Source organism: Phacochoerus africanus, chromosome 15, assembly GCF_016906955.1.
Source record: "Phacochoerus africanus isolate WHEZ1 chromosome 15, ROS_Pafr_v1, whole genome shotgun sequence".
NCBI lineage: Eukaryota > Metazoa > Chordata > Mammalia > Artiodactyla > Suidae > Phacochoerus > Phacochoerus africanus.
In genome coordinates this window covers 35,352,359-35,367,520 of record NC_062558.1, presented here as the reverse complement: position 1 = coordinate 35,367,520, position 15,162 = coordinate 35,352,359, and the positions used below count along the sequence as shown (strand labels likewise).

Sequence of the window (15,162 nt, the reverse complement as noted above, 5' to 3'; positions counted from 1 at the left end):
CGACTGGGCCCTCCTTTAATGCTCAGGATATGTAGGAAGGTTCTTTGTTTTTTTCTGAGGGGTGAGGTCTTTTAGGAAAGTGATCTGAATACAAATTTCCCAAGCAGACCCTGAGCTTAAATTATAGGCTCGTTTTCCTGTTAGTGGGCTCAGAAACACCATTTCCTTCTCAAGGAAGAGACTGGTTCAAGAAAATCCATGCTTAATGCCACTAAGCCATTTTGGAGGATGAGTTCAATGTAGCCTGAGGGCTGGTGGGAATATCTCTGCAGTGGTCCTGTGTGGCCCCAAGGTGGGGCTGGTCCTCAGCAGCTGGGAACAGATGCTAAGGCAGGATGGAGGGAGCAGGATTAACAAGTGTCACTGCCTGTCTGCAGGGCCCCAGCTGTTGCCTTCCAGCTGCTCCTCTCCCAGCTGAGCCTTGCCAGCGTGGAAGCCACCAGCTCAGAATGGTGCCTTCCTGTCTTGGCCTGCACCCTGTGGCTTTGTTCTTCATGGGGTGTAAGAGAAGTCCCAGGTGTGGCTTGGCTGGGTGGAATCGGAAGGGGTGGTTCCCACAGAAAGAGAAATTGCCTTTTAAATCCAGGGATCCTCAGAGGCAGCTCCAGGCAACAGAGCAGGAGCTGGTAAAAGCAGATCACCACTGGCAATGGGATGTTCCTACTCTGGCGAATCTGAAACATCTCTTCCTGTTTCCTCCAGGGGTGATATTAAACTGTGGGATGAATATGATTTTTTTTTGGCTGTGCCCACGGCATGCAGAAGTCCCTGGGCCAAGGATCAAACCCATGTCACAGCAGTGACAATGCCGGATCCTTAACCTGCTGATCCATGATGGAACTCTGGGATGAATGTAATTTTGGTTTCTGCAGTTTTGCAAACCACACAGGAGTCCGTTTCTCCTGGGAGGGAAGGCACATGGCGCTTAGAACGAGGACACCAGCCACCTCTCCCTGGTCAGCATGTGTACCCGAGAAAAGAGGGGGAGCATTTCCCTGGCAGGTGAACCAACCCCAGACCCAAGGGTCAACACTGTGGGGATGTTAGACTCCCCTCCCCCACGGTGATCAGCTCACCTGAGGTTCCCTTTGTTGGTGGCATACTTGATGTGGTTACAGATGTAGTTGAACATCCCGTGAGCCGTGGTACAGTCGCGGGCATCGAACACCTGGGAGAGCACATCATGGCATCGATTGTCTCCTCCTCCCCCATTTGGCTCCCCCAGGGTAGACTTCCCATAGGAGGAGTGCTCAGAGCCCACTCCAGCTGCTGCCCCGTTGGGGAAGCAAGCTTCTCATCACTAAGCCCCGGGCCGGGTTTTATATTATCTTTTATCTGACCTGATAACCATGGCCAATCAACCAGGAAAAATCCCCTAAAAGTAAGCATGGAGTGAATGTGGAAAAGGGATGCTGAACAAAGGAGGGGATTTTAATGGGCTGGCTGTATCTCCTATGAGATTACTGGGGATTAGGGACTTAAACAAAATCAAACAACCCCCGCCTCCACCCGCCAAGATTGATAACTAATCTGCTTTCAACTTGAAACTATTCCTCAGAGGAGGGGGAGAAATCATACCAGGGGACACAGAATCTAATGCTTTCAGGGAGTAGGCAGATCACATAAATAAACTAAGAGAGTAGGTGTAAGACAAGAGGGAGGAGTGGGGTCTGTGGTAAACTGGAAATTATAAATCCTACCAAGAGACATGTAAATTCAATTTAAAAGCTCATTGTGTTAACGAAATAGGCATGACTATGAGCCAGATTCTTCATGATCTGAGTATTTGGGGCCTCATGATCACCATCTGATAATTTACCCTGGCCACCAGGTGTCCTTAGTAGGAGCTGACCCTTTTTAAAGCTCATCCCTTCCCCCCCCTCAAAAAAAAAAAAAAAACCTCACCAGTATCTGAGCCTGACTGCCCACCTGCAGCTTGGACCACTGGATCCTGCCCACGCAGCGGGAGGCATTCCGCCAGGCATGCTTGGCCCCGTAGATGAGCTCTGTGTCCTTGAGCTGGTAGGTGCTGGTGGTTTCAATCTCTTTGTTCACCTCCTCCAGCCTCTCCATGTGGGCTTTGGAGCCGAATCTGAGAGAGGAGGGAAGGAACAGGGGAGCATCACCTTCTCTCCTAAATGAGAGGTTGGTGGAAGGAGGCCAGAAGCCAACAGAGAGGCTGAATATCTGGACACAACAGCTGAAGCATGAAGCAGATTGTCAAAAACTCATATGCCCACAAAGGCCCGGCAGTATGTAAACTGGCTGGGTGGCGACTGTGGTAAAATGGTGAGCCTACACCTGGTCCAAAGAGGACCAAAACTCTGTTCCAGTCTGTTGTTGCTTGATCTGGTACTGCCAGATCTTCTTTCAAGAGATTGAAAATCTGATTTTTAAAGGAAACTCAATTTTATTTTATTTTATTTTATTTTTTGGTCTTTTTGCCTTTTCAGGGCATATGGAGGGTCCCAGGCTAGGGGTCCAATTGGAGCTATAGCCGCTGGTCTAGGCCAGAGCCACAGCAATGTGGGGTCTGAGCAGTGTCTGTGACCTACACCACTGCTCACGGCAATGCCAGATCCTTAACCCACTGAGAGAGGCCAGGGATCGAACCTGCATCCTCATGGATGCTTGTCAGGTTTGCTAACTGCTGAGCCATAATGGGAACTCCGGGAACTCAATTTTAAACGGTGGCAATGAAATCAATTTTAGAAAGTTAAAAAAATTCTTATGAAGGAGTTCCTTTTCTGCTCAGTGGGTTAAGAAAATGACATGGTTTCCATGAGGATGTGGGTTTGATCCCTGGCCTCACTTACTGGGTTGAAGATCCGGCATTGCCGCAAGCTGCAGCATAGGTGGCAGACACGGCTTGGATCTGGTATTGCTATGGCTGTGGCGTAGGCTGGCAGCTGCAGCTGTGATTCAGCCCCCAGCCTGGGAACTTCCATATGCTGCAGGTGTGGCCATAAAAAGAAAAAAAAAATTTCTAATGAAAAGTTCCTCAGGCTTATAAAAGGTATAGAGAATAATATAATGAACATCCATGTCCCAAGCCTGTCCTTATAAATACATAAGAAAATATATTATAGTTTCTTGGGGACTACTCCCCACTCTAGCCCACTTCCTTTTCAGAAGTGAGTGCTATTTGGAATGTGGCATTTAGCATTCTCATGCTTTTGTTTATATTTTTGCCACTTGTGTATAAATTTTGGGTAGGAAGATTCTGCAGGTTTAAAAAGTTTATATAAATGGTGCTGTCCTGAATGTATCCTTCTGCAACCTGTCCTTCCTCTCTCCCTCCCTTCCTTCCTTCCTTCCTTCCTTCCTTCCTTCCAGCCACACCATGGAATGCAGAATCTCCTGGGCCAGGAATGAAACTTGTGCCACAGCAGCAATCCAAGCCACTACAGTGACAATGCCAGATCCTTCACTTTTGCCCCACAAGAAAATTCCCATGGCCTTTCTTTCTTTTCCTCAAAGCTGTGTGCTTCATTTCCAGGAACATGCAAAGCTTTAACCTGCCTCATTTTCATAGCTGTATAATATTCCACAACAGAAAATGCCAGAATTTACTTATACATTCTCCTGCTGATGGAGTTGAGGTAGTTTCCAGTTGACTCTTAATTTTATTTTTTTTCCTATTGTAACAATTTTATGGGCTCACTCTTCCTTCCTTCGTTCCCTCTTTTCTTTGGATGCACCCATGGCATACAGAAATTGCCAGCTCCAGGGATTGAACCTGCCTCACAGCAGTAACCAGAGCCACAGCAGTGACAACACCAGATCCTCAACCCACCGAGCCCCTAGGGAACTCCACAGTGAACATTCTTATGCAGACCTTCTTATAAACAAGCGTGAAAGTTTCTTTAGGGAATATACCTAGGCATGGAATTGCTTGAAATGTTTCAAATGTAAGCCCCACTTGGCAAGCTAAACAAAAACATTTCTGGGGGCCAGATCTGGCCCTTGTGCTACCAGCTTTCAACCTCTGTGTATGGCAGGTAGAGGCCGAATGCTAAGGTCTTGGTACAACTGTCTGCAAAGTTGGACTTGAAGTCTTTGTGCCTAGTACTCAGAGTCAACATGAACTTGCCTTTTAATTGACGAGTAATACTGATCAAGGAACTCTTTGGCGAGAGGGAAGAGCTGTTCTTTTGTGCGGACATCTTCGGGCCTTCGTATGTGCTGAGAAGGAAGCATGACGGACCCCATACAGATGTGCTCAGTGCATCCCGTTCCCTGGAAGGAAAGATTTGGGCTATTACTCAGTTTTACCCAAGTGTGGCACATGTAGATCTGTGCACTTGGATCTGACATTCATGGTGGAGTTTCCCTGGCCTTTAATTTCCAAAAGGGATTTCCCACATACCAACTTCCAATCAATGGTGAACACAGTCATCCACCAAGGTAAGGAATGGATAAGGAGCATTTTAATAGGAAGAGGGGCTTTGTGATTGCCATTCCCTGGGAATCAGAACCATTGGCACTGAATCCCCCAATATATATATATATTTTTTATGGCTGCATCTGCAGCTTAAGGAAGTTTCTGGGTTAGAGGTTGACTCGGAGCTGCTGTCTACACCACAGCCACAGCAACACAGGATCCAAGCTGCATCTGTGACCTACGCCACAGCTCATGGCAATGCCGAATCCTTAACCCACTGTGTGAGGCTAGGGATTAAACCTGCATCCTCATGGATACTAGTCACGTTCTTAACTCACTGAGCTAAAATGGGAACTCCTCTCTCCAAATGTTTTGATCTTACATTTGATCAAGAGGGAGCTAGTAGAAGTTCCTGCTATAGTACAACTGGATTGGTGGTGTCTCTGCAGCACCAGGATGCAGGTTTGATCCCTGGTCCAGCACAGTAGGTTAAAGGATCCAGTGTTGCCACAGCTGTGGCACAGGTTTCAACTGCGGCTAGGATCTGATCCCTGGCCTGGGAACTCCATATGCTGTGGACGGCGGAAAAAAAAAAAAAAAAAAAAGGAACTAGTAGAGTGATTATAGTGACTCCTTTGAATGTATCTATGGAAAGTGGGTTGCAGAAAACAGTCCCAGTTCTTCCCCTTCCTGTATTCACACCCTTTGCTATATGACTTTATAGCTATTCTCATCAAGAGGTGAGGCCTGTTCCCACTCCGTTTTTGTTTTAAGGGCTGCACGTGTGGCATAGGGAGGTTCCCAGGCTAGGGGCTGAGTCAGACCTGCAGCTGTCAGCCTGCACCAGAGCCACAGTAACATCAGATCCAAGACGTGTCTGCAACCTACACCACAGCTCATGGCAACAATGGATCCCTAACCCACTGAGCGAGGCAGGAATTGAACTGCATCTTCATGGATACTAGTCGGGTTTGTTACTGCTGAGCCACAACAGGAACTCCTGTTCCCTCTCCTTTTGAATCTAGCTGGTTTGGGCCAGTAGAGTATGGTAGAAGTGACACTGTGCCCATTCCATCTATGCCTCAAGAGATCTTAATATTTCTGCTCATTCCTCAGGACCCTGCAAGCTGAGTGTGAAGGAGAGCAAGTTAGCTTCCTGGAGGATGAGAGACCACATGGAGCAGAGTTGAGTTATCCCAGCCAGGGCCATCCTAGCCCAGCCTGCCCAGAGCTGACCCCTCGGATGACCACAGAAGCCTGAGATCTGCTGAGATCAGCAGAACCACCCAGCCAACCTGTAGGCTTTTGAACGATAACAAGTGGTGGTTATTTTTGGTCACTAAGTTCTGGGGCAGTTTGTTACACTTTGATAGCTAACTGATACAACAGTCCTCCAAGAGGTCCGTTTTCAATAGACTGATTTATTGACTTGAAAACATAAAAATTTAGAGGACAGACTGTGAAAACAAGGTTTTGTCCAGAACTCCATCAATGGTCAGACTGTGAGAGGTAAAAAGAATGTACTTGGGACAAGCAACACCCTTTGGATTCTTTTGGGTACAAGGTACACAAATAAAAAGTATTTGCGGGAGTTCCTGCTGTGGCTCAGTGGGTTAAGGATCTGGCGTTGTGGCAGCCATGACATAGGTCTCAGCTGCTACTCCCATTTAATCCCTGGCCCAGGAATTAAATGAGTGCGGACAAAGAAAAATGTATTTGCATAAGTAAGTATCCAGCAATGGTTCTCAAATGGGGGTGAGTTTCCTACCCAGGGGACACCTGGTATTATCTGGAGATATTTGATTGTTACATCTTGGAGGGGGGTAGGTACTGGCATCGAGTGGTACAGGTCAGGAGCGATGCTCAAACCTACAATGCATCGAGTGGTCCCCACAACGAGAATTACTCAGGCCCATGTGTGGATGTTGCTGGGGTTGAAAAACCCTGGTCTACTCTCTGCTGGGATACTTACCAATGTGCTCTTAAGGTGGAGGGTGTCAGACAGAACCACGTCAGTCTCCCAGTTCTTGACCTTGAGGAAGCGGGGGCACTTGGACGGGCTGCCATTCTTGGTGGGAGACTGTTTTCCCGAGGCAGGGGGCTGGAGGAGAGAATGAAGATAGGGTATTAGGCAGGGTCTTGGGGGCACTGGAAGATTGTCTCCACTGAGATGAGGAGAGGCAGTGCTCTTCCTGGAATCTAGCCCCGGTCACCCACTGCCTGTGACCCTCTGGGGTTGACATGTGCAAGGTAGCTGGGAACCTCATCCTTCTACCTGTGCAGAAGGAGGTGCCATGGAAGAACATTTTGGGTTCTGTCCTGGGGAGAGGGATCAAGAACTCAAAGGTGGTCTCTCAGGCATGTAGCATAGGGTCTGGCACATCGCAGGGAATTGATGTTAGTTGAATGAATACATGACTGAAAGAACACTATCAGTCTCTGAATGATAACAGCCCTTAGGGCTACAGAATCAAACCTGAGGCTGGGTCAAGTTACTTGGATTTCTAGGCTTTTCTGCCATAGCCCAAACTCACCATGTCTGGCACGTACTAGAAAAACAAAAAGTTTACTTTAGAAAGGTTTGAAGCATGGAATATTTACCCCCGATTTCAGGTTTCTGCTTTTCAAAAAGGCTACCCACGTCCCTTCCTCAGGGCCTTTGCACTTACCCTTCTCTCCACTTAAATGTCTTCATTTTCCTGTTTGCCTTTACTTCTGTAAGTAAGTTGACCAGTAGGTGAGGGGATAAGCCTGGGCAGACCAGTGTTGGCCCATCCATTTTAAACCTCATAGATAAGGATTACATTCTGTCTTGGGTGTTTCTGAGTAGTTGTCTACCTGCCTGGGCAGAGGTGTGCTCATGCATCAGACAAACATCAGCAAATCTAAGGGAGAGGCAGTGGGCACAACCAACACACCAGAGATGGGAGAAGATGAGGCAATCTTGAGTGACACTTGTGCCAAAGAGGAGAGCAGTGTGCAGTGACCTTGAGGCAGGGCATTTGCACATACAAATTGTATTTATTGAGCACCTACTATGTGCTTGGCACTGTTAGGTGTTGGGGACGCTCAGAATCCTTGTGAACAAGACAATCAGAATCCTTGTCCTTCTGGAACATTGTTTTGGGAGAAGTGGAGATAAATAATAAGTAAACTAATACATGGATGAAATAGTTTCAGGTGCTGATAAGAATATAATACAGAAGGAAGTGATGGTGACAAAGTGGAGGGGGAAAAGCAAGGGCAAAGGCCCTGAGCCAGGGATGAGCTTCCTAAGTTCAAGGGAGCAGCAAGGAGACAGTAGGTCTGGAGTGTGTGAGTGAGGATGAGTACAAGGAGATGAAGTCAAAAAGTAGGCAGGGTCCATATCTGCTCGGCTTAGAGATGCTCAGGCTGGTAAGAGAGCTGTGAATTAGGATTAAATTGGTGTAAGTCCAGGACACAAATCACAGAGAACTCTGAAGGACTACTCCTAAAAACTAGCCTTCAATGAGCACCTGCTATGTGCCAAGCAACAACCTTATCATTCCCATTTTAGAGATGAGGAAACTGAGGCATAGAGAGATCTTGAACTGTTCAAGATCCCAGAGCTAGTAAACTGGAGCCAGGAGTCAAATCCTGGCAGTCTAGCTTTCAAATCATGCCAGTAACTATTAGACTAAACTGCTTCTTGGCCGTCATGTTCAATTCACTCCATTCATTCATTCAGTATATATTTATTGAGTATCTGCTATGTGCCAGGCAAGGCAGGAAGGGCCAGGGCTACAGAGACAAACTAGACAGATGTGATCTCTGCCCTTGTGGAGTTCACAGCCCAATGCGGGTGGTGATCAAACGAGCCAATGTAATTGAGTGCAATGGGTATTACAATGAGGGATGTTGGCAGTGCACCTGACCTGGAGCATGCGTCTTCTAAGTTAAGACCTGAAGGACAATAAGGTGTTAAGCAGGCAAAGAAGAGAGGGCCTTGCTGGCAGAGAGGTGAGAGGTGTATCATAGCTACCTTTTGCCCAGTGGAACAGGAGCTCTATGCGAACGTGTCCATGCCGCCATGTTGGAGTTTGGGGAACAGAGGCAGGTGACAGCATGCCACTGTTAAAGATAGTGCCAGAACAGTGCAGGAAGCAATAGCAGAGAACAAAAGGAAGGTATCATGACTCATTATCTTCCACACCTCCCTGCCCTGGCCCCAGATCCGGCCATTCCCAGGGGTTCTCATCTCAGTGCTGGGCACCACCATCTATCTACCACTTGTGCACACCACAGGGAGGAGCTGTCCTGGATATCATCCTCTTGGTCCTCCACATCCCATCCATCCCCAGCTCCTATCCATTTTAGCCTTCTACATAGCTCTAGAATCCACTTGGTCCTCATTTTCTCTACCTACTGGGCAGCACCCTGCCCAAGCCACCATCATCTTTCATTTGAGTGATTGAAATCGCCTCCTAAATTGCAGTCATTCCTCATCACCATTGGTGTCATTATTCTGCTATTACTCGTACAATTTCTAGCCTCATTATGATGACTACTGCTACAAGAATTCCTACTATACAACCACCCTGGGAGCAGGAGAACGATTTGGGTGCATTCCTCCTTTCATTCTTTATTTGCTCTTCTATCCTACTAAACTCTTAAAATTTTTTTTTATTGAAGTGTAGTTGATTGAAAATACTGTGCCAATTTCTGCTGTACAGAAAAGTGACCCAGTCATACACGGACATACACATTCTTTTTCTTATACTGTCTTCCATCATGTTCTATCCCAAGAGACTGGATTTTGTTCCCTGCGCTCTATAGTAGGACCTCATTGCTTATCCATTCTAAATTTTTTATTTGTCTTTTTAGGGCCACATCCACGGCATAGGGAATTTCCCAGGATAGGGGTCAAATCGGAGCTATAGCCACCGGCCTACACCACAGCCATAGCAACATGGGATCCGAGGCACGTCTGCAACCTACACCACAGCTCATGGCAATGATGGATCCTAAACACGCTGAGAAAGGCCAGGGATGGAACCCACGTCCTCATGGATGTTAGTTGGGTTCGTTAATTGCTGAGCCATGATGGGAACTCCTTAGCTATTCTAAATGTAATAGTTTGCATCTATTAACCCCAAACTTTAGTTATTTTACTTATGTCCCCACATGAAGCCATGTAGAAACAATTCCACTTCCTTTGAAGACCTTTCCAGACATCCTAAACCTTTTAGGATTCTATTCCCACTCCTGTCTTTTCCAGCAGATGCACAGGTAATGGGCTAGCCTTTGTGGTGACAAATTCCTCTGATCATGCAACGACCTGCATCCTTGAGGAAATAAAATCCTTCCTTGTCCATGGGGGAGGTGCCCTAGCCATCCTCCCTAAAGCCCAGGCATCACTTAGCCAGTTTAGAAACACTTTCCACCATCCACTGAATACGCTGGAGGTTGAGGAGCAGCTAGAATCCCAGAGAGGGAATAACAGACATGGTGTTGGCGTTGGGGTTGGGCCCAGGACCGGTGGATACGGCCGGTGGGCGGGCTGCCGGCAGCCTTTGTGGGCAGGGCAGAGGGAGTGAGATACAGGCAATGAAAGAGGCCATCTGTTGAGGTTCCAGATGTGCGAGGGGTGGTCATTATGAGCCAAGTAATTGGGGGTCCAGGCAAGAGCCATGCCATTCTCCACCCCAGGCTGTATGAACTGCACGCTTGAAACCAGGCATTAGGAGGCCTCTGGCAGGGCTGTTGTACTTGGGCTTTGATGTTTTAATTAGCCAGCAGTAATATTAGATGACTCAGGAGGGGACAAACAGAGAGATTAATATAGCAGTCAGGGGCCCTGCGTGGGGGATGCAAATGGCTTTTCTGAGTGGGGACCGAAGGGCTTGCACTAAAAATTCAGATTAGTGGCACTTGTGGGCTATTAAGCTGGTGACAGGGCACATGTGGCCTGTGGCTACGTGTGTTCTTTCCTGGATTTGTGTCTGGGAAGAGTGGGAGACAATGGGAACTTTTCAGGTGGCGGGAGACACTGACTCCATTTCAGTGGGTTCTGTGGGAGGGTTCCTGGATGCCTGCTCCTACATTTGCAGAGGAGGCTCTGAGCTTGTGGGCATTTCAAAGGCTTTGTCAACACCTCTTTGCTTTGGGAGTCTGAGGAGATGGAAGATAAATGATCTTGCAGCCCAAGAGGCGACAACAGGTAAGGTCATGTCAGCCTGGGGCCCTGAGCCAGGAATTCACCTGTTAGGATCCCTGACACCCGGATTCCTTGCTCCGCAACTTCCTTCCCTTCTTTCTCTTTGTCAATAAATACACACTGAGTACCTACTATGTGCCAGGGACTTGTGTTCAAGGCCCAGCAGTGGTCCCCACTCTCTTGGGAGAAGCACTTTACACCTGCATGCTCTAAAGTAGGGGTTTGCAAACTGTGGCCTGCCTGTTTGTATACCACCTGTTTGGTATAGCCCATGGGCTAAAATGGTTTTCCCATTTAAGACACGTTGAATAAAAAAATAAAAAGGATGATGTTTCAGGACATGTGGAAGTTTTATGAAGTTTGAATTTCAATGTTTGTGAATAAGGTTTTATTGGCACACAGCCACCCTCATTTTGTTTCTGTATCATCCACGGCTGCTTTTGTGATACAATGGCAGAGTGGGGTAGTTGTGATGGAAATAAGATCGGTTAGCTCACATAGCCAAAAATATTTCCTACCTTCTTTATAGAAAAAGTTTGCAGACTCCTGATCTAAAGGGTTGAATTTCAGTGGCTGAACTTCAAGCTATCTTATGTCTCCGTCCACTTAAACATTGCTGAGTTAGAGGTCACTCCTGATACTTCTTTCAAACAGCTCCCTAGCTCTGTTACTCCTTGATCTCTTAACATATTTTATTTTATTTGCTTTTTAGGGCCACGGGTGCAGCATATAGAATTTCCCAGGCTAGGGGGGGAATTGGAGCTGCAGTTGCCAGCCTACACCACAGCTAGAGCAACACCAGATTTGAGCTGTGTCTGTGACGTATACCACAGCTCATGGCAATGCTGGATCCTTAACCAACTAAGTGGGACTAGGGACTAAACCCACATCCTTATGGATACTAGCCTGGTTCATTACTGCTGAGCCACAATGGGAACTCCATGTTTTATTTTTACTCATAGCACCTACCACTGTCTGCAACTTGGGAATGTATATGTGTTTGCATGTGAATATATGTGATTATCTCTCTTTATTTTATATAGATTTACAAATCTCTTTATAGATACTTAGATATAGATACAGTTCTTTGCCTTCCCATCCTTCACTTGGCTCTGTCTCCAGCCCTCAGACAGTGCCTAGCACACAGTACATGTTCAACAAACATTTTAGGTCTGCTATGCACTGAATTTGATCCTCCCAGATTCATATGTGGAAGCGCCGGCTCCCATTGTGACATATTCAGAGATAGGGCTTTTAAAAAGTAATAAAGGTTAAATGAAGTCGTAAGGGTAGGACCATAATCTGATAGGATTAGTGGCCTTACAGGAAGAAAAGAAAGATTTCTCTCTCTTTCCCTGTGTGCACAGGCTATGTGAGGACACAATGGCTGTCTACAAGCCCAGAAGAGCCCTTACCAAATGTGACCATGCTGGCGCCCTGACCTTGGACCTCTACCCTCCAGAACTGTGAGATGTAACTTTCTGTTGTTTCAGCTGCTGAGTCTGTGGCATGTTGTTACGGCAGCCTGAGCTGTTTTTATTTATTTATTTTAGGGTCACAGGTATGTCATACAGAAGTTCCCAGGCTAGGGGTCGAATTGGAACTACAGCTGCCAGCCTGTGCCTTAGCCACAGCCACAGCAATGTCAGTTCTGAACTGTGTCAGAGACACACACCACAGCTTGCAGCAATGCCAGATCCTTAACCCACTGAGCAAGGCCAGAGATTGAACCTGCATTCTCATGGATACTAGTCAGGTTCGTTTTTGCTGAGCCACAATGGGAACTCCCTGGCCTGAGCTATTTAATAGAAGGTCTAATGCACTGCAAAATTGTTGAGTCCCTTCAATGCCAAGCCAAAGTCTTTGGCCTTGAATTAATAGACAGTAAAGAACCCCTGACGTTGCCTGATGGAGGGGATGACCTATCCAAGCTGAGTTTTAGGAATTACAGGACTGCAAGGACTGCAGGAAGGAGAGGGTAAACTGAGAGAGCTGGGAGGGAACTCCTGTGGAGCAGGAAGGTGGAAAATACAGCTGCAGTAGCATGAGACAGGAAGGGAGGAGATGGAGACTGGGGTGCCAGAAGCAGGACAAGAGCCTTGTGGCCTGAGAGGATAGGAGGGAAAAGAACAAAGTCAACAATGAATCAGAGACTTACAGTCTGGGTAAGTGGGATGATGTGGGCCTCTTAGCAGAAGTTGGGAAGTAAGGAGTAGGAGCGAGGAAGGTGTGGAGGGAGGATTTTAAGGCAGGAAGATAGATACTAGACATCAGAATCTGGCAGATCTAGAAAGAGGGGCCAGGCATCCTGTCCTTCCCCCTGTTGTGGGCTGTCATAGCCAGGAGCCTCACACTGAAACCAGGACAAGAGCTGACAGCAGGGAGGGAAGTACCTGCCAGACACAGAACATCTCAGGAACTCTTAAGAGTTGAACTGTGTCCCCTCAATTCGTATGTTGTTATCCTAACCTCTAGGATGTGACCTTACCTGGAATGTTTAAAGAGAGGATTAAGTTAAAATGAGGTCAATAGGGTGGCCCTAATCCAGCATGACTGGTATCCTTATACAAGGAGAAATTGGTAGACAGATGCATATACAGGGCGAATGCCATGTGAACATGAAGACTGTCATCTATGAGCCAAGGATAAGGACTTGGGGCAGATCCTTCCCTCACATCCCTCAGAAGGAACAAACCCCCTAGCCACCTTAATCTCAGAGTTTTGGTTTCTAGATGCTGAGAAAATAAATTCCTAAGCCACCTGGTTTGTGGTGCTTCCTCTAAGAAACAGCTCTAGGAAATGAATCCAGGAGCCAATGCTCAAATCTGCACAAATCAAGTAACTTCTAATTCTTGCCCTGTTGGCACCAGCTTCTCCATCAAAGGCCTGCAGCAACTTGCTCTGCTTGGCTTGTTTTAAAATGAGGGCAGCACGCTGTGGCTGAGCTGGGCAGCCAGCCATCCACACCAGGGGCCAGATGCCACACACCATGCTGCAGCCCCTTAGCTGCAGCCCCAGGCGGCACTGCTCCAATCTGTGGGTACGGCTCTTCAGGGCAGCAAGTGTAACTCAGTGAGGAGCTGTGGTAGCTCAGGTTCTAGAACCGTGGGCCCACACACACCAGCAGGTACGCACCCATCCATGCAATTAAAAAATTGCTACTTATAAAACTTAACCAACAGTGTTAAGTACCCTGGAGTATAATTTCCGTGTAGTGTATTCAAAGCATGATTTCTAAAGTGATTCATTCTTTATAATAACTCCACAGAAGCTTGAGATTGCTTATTCTTTCCCTTCTCCCGGTCTCTTTCTCCCCTGACTCAATGGTCCATGTTCTGCAGTCTGTGGAGGATGATCATGGAGGAAGGTCCTTGGCTGTCAGACTCACTACCACAGTTTTGGTTCATAGGCAAGGTCTTCTGGAGATGAGATCTTTTGGTTAGATTATGGATGCTTTCTCCAAACGAGCTGATGCTTATAGTTGCAGTAACCTCACAAGACACTAGACAACTAGTGTTTATTATTAGACAACTTCAAACTTGGTCCCATTACCAGACCACAATGTGTAGGTGTGTGATGAATTCGTTTTGAGAAAGTCTGTAATTATTTTATGGTCCATCCCTATGATATTGCATTTTACTGTGTGCATGTTTGTGAAAAGCATTAACTGGCTAAATGCAAATACTTAAAATGCACAGCAAGCTTTGTGATTATGTTTTAGACGGTTTTTTATCTTTTAAAATACCCTGAGAAAATAGAAAGTGGGTTGGGGCTCTGTGGACCTCTGAGAATCTCTGTGTGAAGGGGGTCTTGGCAACTGATATCCACTTGGAAAGAGAGGAGGAAAAAATGACTTTGACCCAACTTGGCCTATCTGGGGAGAGAATCTGAATATGGTTTGTGCCATAAGTGAGCGTACAGAGTGGTATCATTGATGCCTGAACGAGAATGTCATTGTCCCACTCAGACAACCCTTGCACAGCTAGCATTGAATCTATTCACTATTAAAACAAATAGTTAGCAAAATATGTGGAAATTCCAGCAGGGCTGAACCCAAACACATATGAATTCAGGCCCCACTTCCTGGTTCCACCCTGGCTCTGACCACCTAAGGCAGCAGGACAGGGAAGGCTGGTCCCTTGACCAAGTGTCTTATAAAGACCCTGGAGGTCACTGAGCAGGTGATGGTCTGGGTGGAAGGAGGTGCACTTCAGTGATATTTGGATTCTGCTGGCACTGGGAATGAGGAACACGCTGTTCAATATAAATTCCTGGGAACCATCCTTTGTCCCCTGTTTGAGGGCACTCTAGGAACACTTGGTAACCCGAGGAAGTGGGACTGGGGGACTGAACATGCTTTGGAGAAAATCCAACCTGAGTGTCTAACTCTGGTCATGAGCCACATCAAGGCAAAGGATGCCTGGCCTGATAGAGGTGGGGCAGAAATGGGTTTAATTGCAGCTTATATTGGGGATTTGGGGCACCTTCCCACAGAGAGAAATTAATCTCAAAACATAGGAAGTTTCTCAAGGGCTAAGAGACAGGCTTAGGGAAGGGAATAATTAATAGGTGCCCCGAGATGACATCCTGAATGCAGCTG

At 46.9% G+C, this 15,162-nt stretch overlaps 1 protein-coding gene across 2 annotated transcripts in view; it reads right to left on the bottom strand.

Annotated features, from left to right (window-relative positions):
* Positions 1-15,162, bottom strand: part of NOS1 (nitric oxide synthase 1) — a 93,466-nt gene that overhangs the window by 55,724 nt on the left and 22,580 nt on the right. The window contains exons 3-6 of one of the 2 annotated variants that reach the window (XM_047761856.1): positions 6,357-6,485; positions 4,094-4,239; positions 1,930-2,092; positions 1,077-1,168 (exon numbers count right to left, since the gene is read on the bottom strand). In XM_047761856.1, the coding sequence (XP_047617812.1) occupies positions 1,077-1,168; positions 1,930-2,092; positions 4,094-4,239; positions 6,357-6,485 (530 nt within the window). Of the gene's footprint in view, positions 1-1,076; positions 1,169-1,929; positions 2,093-4,093; positions 4,240-6,356; positions 6,486-15,162 lie in introns of those variants that run through there. The other variant, XM_047761855.1, reaches the window with a different exon arrangement.